Raw genomic sequence first — 4,731 nt, forward strand, 5'->3', positions numbered from 1 at the left:
AAGTTGAAATGTCGATTTTAACTAAATTAAGCAATATGGCAACGCTTTTCGATTCTTCCTTGTGTTGATAATTTTTGTGTCATTTTAACGCTGATCGGAATTTTCGATAACAAGTATAATCGGCCAACTTGAGATAATTCTAGGTGACGTGCACGTTGCCCAGCCCAGAGAAATTAAGTGAATGTAGTAAATTACAAGTTTATTCATGAATTAAAGTATCATTTTTAATAAAATAAATTTCGTTTGATTTTATTATTCAGCCCGATTACACAAAATTTATCCAAAAAATATTTCTCCGGTGTATTGTCTTCTCACATCGTTTAATTTCATTTACTTGTCTCTTTCATTAACATAGTGAGTGCTATTGTAATTGTCAGCGATAGAGTTATAATTGAATGGTGTTCTCTTTCTTTTTTGCAGTTTCTGAGTGTCGACTCTGTCATTTATATTACATTAGGTTATAAAGAATTATGTATGTGTGTGCTTTTTCTTATAAGTGAAACGAGTGAAGGAAGTTACGCTGGTTTTTCTCTTTTTATTTTTCATTTTGCTAAAAAAATCGGTGCGGCTACACAAGAAAATTAAAAAATATATCTTAAAAAAGTAATTTAAATGCATACATTTGAGTGCAATTTTACATGTGCTAATGACTTATACCTCTTTATTCCTAGGTGTCCATTGTTGAATTTTTAGAGGACAAAATAAGCATTTGCATGAAAAGACTCAGTGTGTAGCCGTAAAGCCAGACACAGCAGAGCAGTTCAAATATTCGTCCACAGTCCACGCGTTTACCATTTATATATGTTTAAAAACGCTCGTCATTAGTCACTATAGCCAGGTATCCAACACTTAGCTATTGTCTGCTGTTTGTTTCTTACAGCAGACATATAAAATCAGCCTCCTGTAGAAAAATAGGAAGCGCGTTTCCACCGACTACATTGGGTTCGGCAAACTTTAATCATTTGCATTGCAGAGGAAGAGGAAGCAATTCAATTTCGGAAGAACCCAAGACATCTTTGGGGCAAAGAAAAGAGAAGATAAAAACAAAATTATTGGATTTAAGGTATGTAAATATCTCGGTTACAAAAGAGTGTATGTGTGTACATTTGCCATAATGACCCAACAATGGATTTGTGTCTGTGTGATTTTGTTTTTTTATTTTTCATTTTTATGTTTCGGTATGCATTCGCAGAACAATAAAAGGGTGGGAGAAATTTGGTGGTGGTACAAACTTAATAAGTCACACATTTCCATTAATATATACGAATATACTGCAATATTTATTCGATACAATATCTGTAAATTTTAAATTATTAATAATTTAAAAGAAATTGATTAAAAATTTTATCGTAATAAAATGTCTATTCGTTGTTTGTCCTAATTGTTAATTCATGAAGTTCTTGTTATTGTATAATAAAAATTTATACTGAAAGAATCGTAGATACAGTGACTTTCAAAACTTTATACGCGCCTAATATTAAAATCAGTTATTTTATAAAACTAGTCGTTTACAGAAAGAAAAGTTATGATTTTATTTATAATTAAATTTTTAACACAATAAAAATATTTAAACTAATACTAATTTAATGTGTTTTCAGGTATCGAAAGTATTAGGAGGGATTAAATAAAGATCGTTTTAAAGATAATTTAATGAATTTAGAAACATAATTAATATATCAAATAGTATTGATCGCTGTTAATCTATATTAGTGATAAATGAAAGATTTTAAATATGTATACCTGTATCAAACGTTAAGTGAAAATCGCTTGTCTAGAAATCGCAATACGCTTAATTGTGAAGATAATATCTACTAACATTATTGTTTTACACATAAAAATCATAATTGCTTTTATATGTAAAATAACTTTTTTCTCCGGTAAAACTACGAAAAGTAATGATACTTTATTTTACAGGTGAGGTGACAAAATCACATTTTTAATAAGTAATTGTATTAAATAATACAATGGAAAATATATGTTAAAAATAAAAGTTTGGAACTAGCGGAAACATAAAAAAATTATAGAAACGAACTTATTACTTTAAGACAATACATCGCTATTTTTCAGTCAACCCGTTTTTGCTGCTTTAAAAATGGGTTGAAATGTTATTGAATATTGATGTACAGATAAAATAATAGAAAAATTAGTTAAATTTACCAAAAGTTCACAAAAATTAAAATATTTTAAGTTAAGTTTGTTTGATCTACCTATAGTAGATTACATTTAAAGTAAGTAAGATGTACTCATATTAAATCATTTTATTATTTTACGTGATCGTCAAGAAACTTTTATCCTTCTGGGTTAAATTGAAAAATATTGATTAATAAAAGCCCTGTGTGACTGATTGATTGACTGACTGATACATCATCGTCCATCCCAAACAGTTAAAATACATATGTATTATTTAACATAAAAATTATATATTATTACAGATCTTTTTGTCAGCAGTCTCCGAACCTTTGGGAGCATTCGTTTACTGCATCATCTTCATCAGATTACAAGACAGATTCATTGGTTGAATTCGATACTGCAACAATGACCCTACCGAGCGCCGCTCGCGTTTATACGGATGTAAATGCACATAAGCCGGATGAGTATTGGGACTATGAAAATTATGTGGTCGATTGGGCTAATCAGGATGATTATCAATTAGTACGAAAATTGGGACGTGGCAAATATTCCGAAGTATTTGAAGCTATAAATATTACTAACAACGAAAAGTGTGTTGTAAAGATATTGAAGCCTGTTAAGAAGAAGAAGATTAAGCGTGAGATTAAAATTTTGGAAAATTTACGTGGTGGCACCAACATTATAACTTTGCTAGCTGTGGTCAAGGATCCGGTTTCTCGCACTCCAGCCCTTATTTTTGAGCATGTGAATAATACAGATTTTAAACAGTTGTATCAAACACTTACAGATTATGAAATTCGTTACTACCTTTTTGAGCTGTTAAAGGCACTCGATTACTGTCACAGCATGGGCATAATGCATCGTGATGTAAAACCTCACAACGTAATGATTGATCACGAAAATCTCAAATTGCGACTGATTGATTGGGGTCTAGCCGAATTCTATCACCCCGGCCAGGAGTACAATGTTCGCGTCGCCTCACGTTATTTTAAGGGACCCGAATTGCTGGTTGACTACCAGATGTATGACTATTCTTTAGATATGTGGTCGCTGGGTTGCATGTTGGCCTCGATGATCTTCCGCAAAGAGCCCTTCTTTCACGGTCATGATAACTACGATCAGCTGGTGCGTATTGCTAAAGTGCTGGGCACTGAAGAGCTTTACGCCTATTTGGATAAGTACAACATCGAATTGGATCCCCGATTCCATGACATCTTGCAGAGGCACTCTCGCAAGCGATGGGAACGTTTTGTTCACTCCGACAACCAGCATCTTGTATCGCCAGAAGCCCTTGATTTTCTCGACAAGCTATTGCGTTACGATCACGTCGAACGTCTAACTGCCCGTGAGGCCATGGCACATCCATATTTCGCACCCATTGTTAACGGCCAAATGAAGTCGAATAACCAGCAATAGGATTAAAAAGTCGAAATTAGGATGAATGTAGTGTGGAAGTGTGTTAACCAGTCATCATCACGCCGTATTACAAAATCAGATAAAAGGATTGACAAGTTGTAGAAAATTTATCATTACAAAATTAAACTCAAATTTATACTATATATAAACAGCATCAATAAAACAAAAAAGAGGAATATAACGGCAATACAAAAATCCGCATAAATGCAAAAATTCTCCATTGTTTGATGATGATGGTGGTGTGTGCATTCTATTAAACCAATATTGAATTATAATTAAGAGCAGTAACTGCGTTTAAGCAAAATCCATTTAACTGATAATATTTATACAAAAAATTAAAATAATAAATAAAGAAATCCAAAATCAAGAATAAATTTAAATAAAAAAGAAACATATAAAAGGAGGGAATGTGGTATGTTCATTAAAAAAAATGTTTTTACCACCTTAACAACACCAGCATCGATATATTAATTGAAAAACATCACCATCAGTCTCATATCTCATATTTTTATCACAAATATGTTGTAAAGATATAACATCAAAATTAAAGTAATACTTTGTCAAAAAACTTCACTCACTCATACACAAATAATCATTAATGATTATATATTTTTCAAATACTAAATACTGTTTGTTACTACTAAAACTATAACATCAAACACGATAAAACGTGCAACATACATACAAAAACGTTTATCCTTACCCTTTACCCAACACTCCCACTTCATTCATTCTCCTTTACTTATATATAAAAAACAAAAACATGATTAAGGCATACGACATACATAATTATAAATACTTGTATTCAAAATTTGTACAATTTAATTTTCAAAAAAAAAAGTTTTTTTTGTTTTGTTTTTATATATATTTCTTTTTTTAATTTTTCCATTTTGGCTTTTCACAGAGAAACCAAAATGCTTATTTAAAATAAATAATAAAAATGATAATAAACCATAATAATAAAAATTTAAATCAAATATTAAATTCTAATTTCACTATTAGTAAAATAGTAAATATGATTTTAACATCCCGTTAACTAAAAGAGCTCTGTTAATTAATAGTCATACATTTTTTTAGTTGTTAATTAGTAAAGTATAACAAGTAGTCCGACTCCCACATATAGGAAATTACTCTCTCACATCTACGAGTGCCGTGTGAATTCGACTCTCTTGTGAGAAATTTAAA

At 30.8% G+C, this 4,731-nt stretch overlaps 1 protein-coding gene across 1 annotated transcript; it reads left to right on the forward strand.

Moving 5' to 3' along the window:
- Window positions 1–809: 809 nt before the first annotated feature.
- LOC111678282 (casein kinase II subunit alpha) lies at window positions 810–4,518 on the forward strand. Its single transcript, XM_023439583.2, has 2 exons — window positions 810–1,063; window positions 2,433–4,518. Exon 2 carries the CDS (start codon window positions 2,536–2,538, stop codon window positions 3,544–3,546), a length of 1,011 nt encoding a protein of 336 aa, XP_023295351.1. The 5' UTR covers window positions 810–1,063; window positions 2,433–2,535; the 3' UTR covers window positions 3,547–4,518.
- Window positions 4,519–4,731: the final 213 nt, after the last annotated feature.

Source organism: Lucilia cuprina, chromosome 4, assembly GCF_022045245.1.
Source record: "Lucilia cuprina isolate Lc7/37 chromosome 4, ASM2204524v1, whole genome shotgun sequence".
In the NCBI taxonomy this organism is placed as follows: Eukaryota; Metazoa; Arthropoda; class Insecta; order Diptera; family Calliphoridae; genus Lucilia; species Lucilia cuprina.

Coding starts and splice junctions, on each gene's coding strand:
- LOC111678282 (XM_023439583.2), top strand. CDS start 2,536: ATGACCCTACCGAGCGCCGCTCGCGTTTATACGGATGTAAATGCACAT.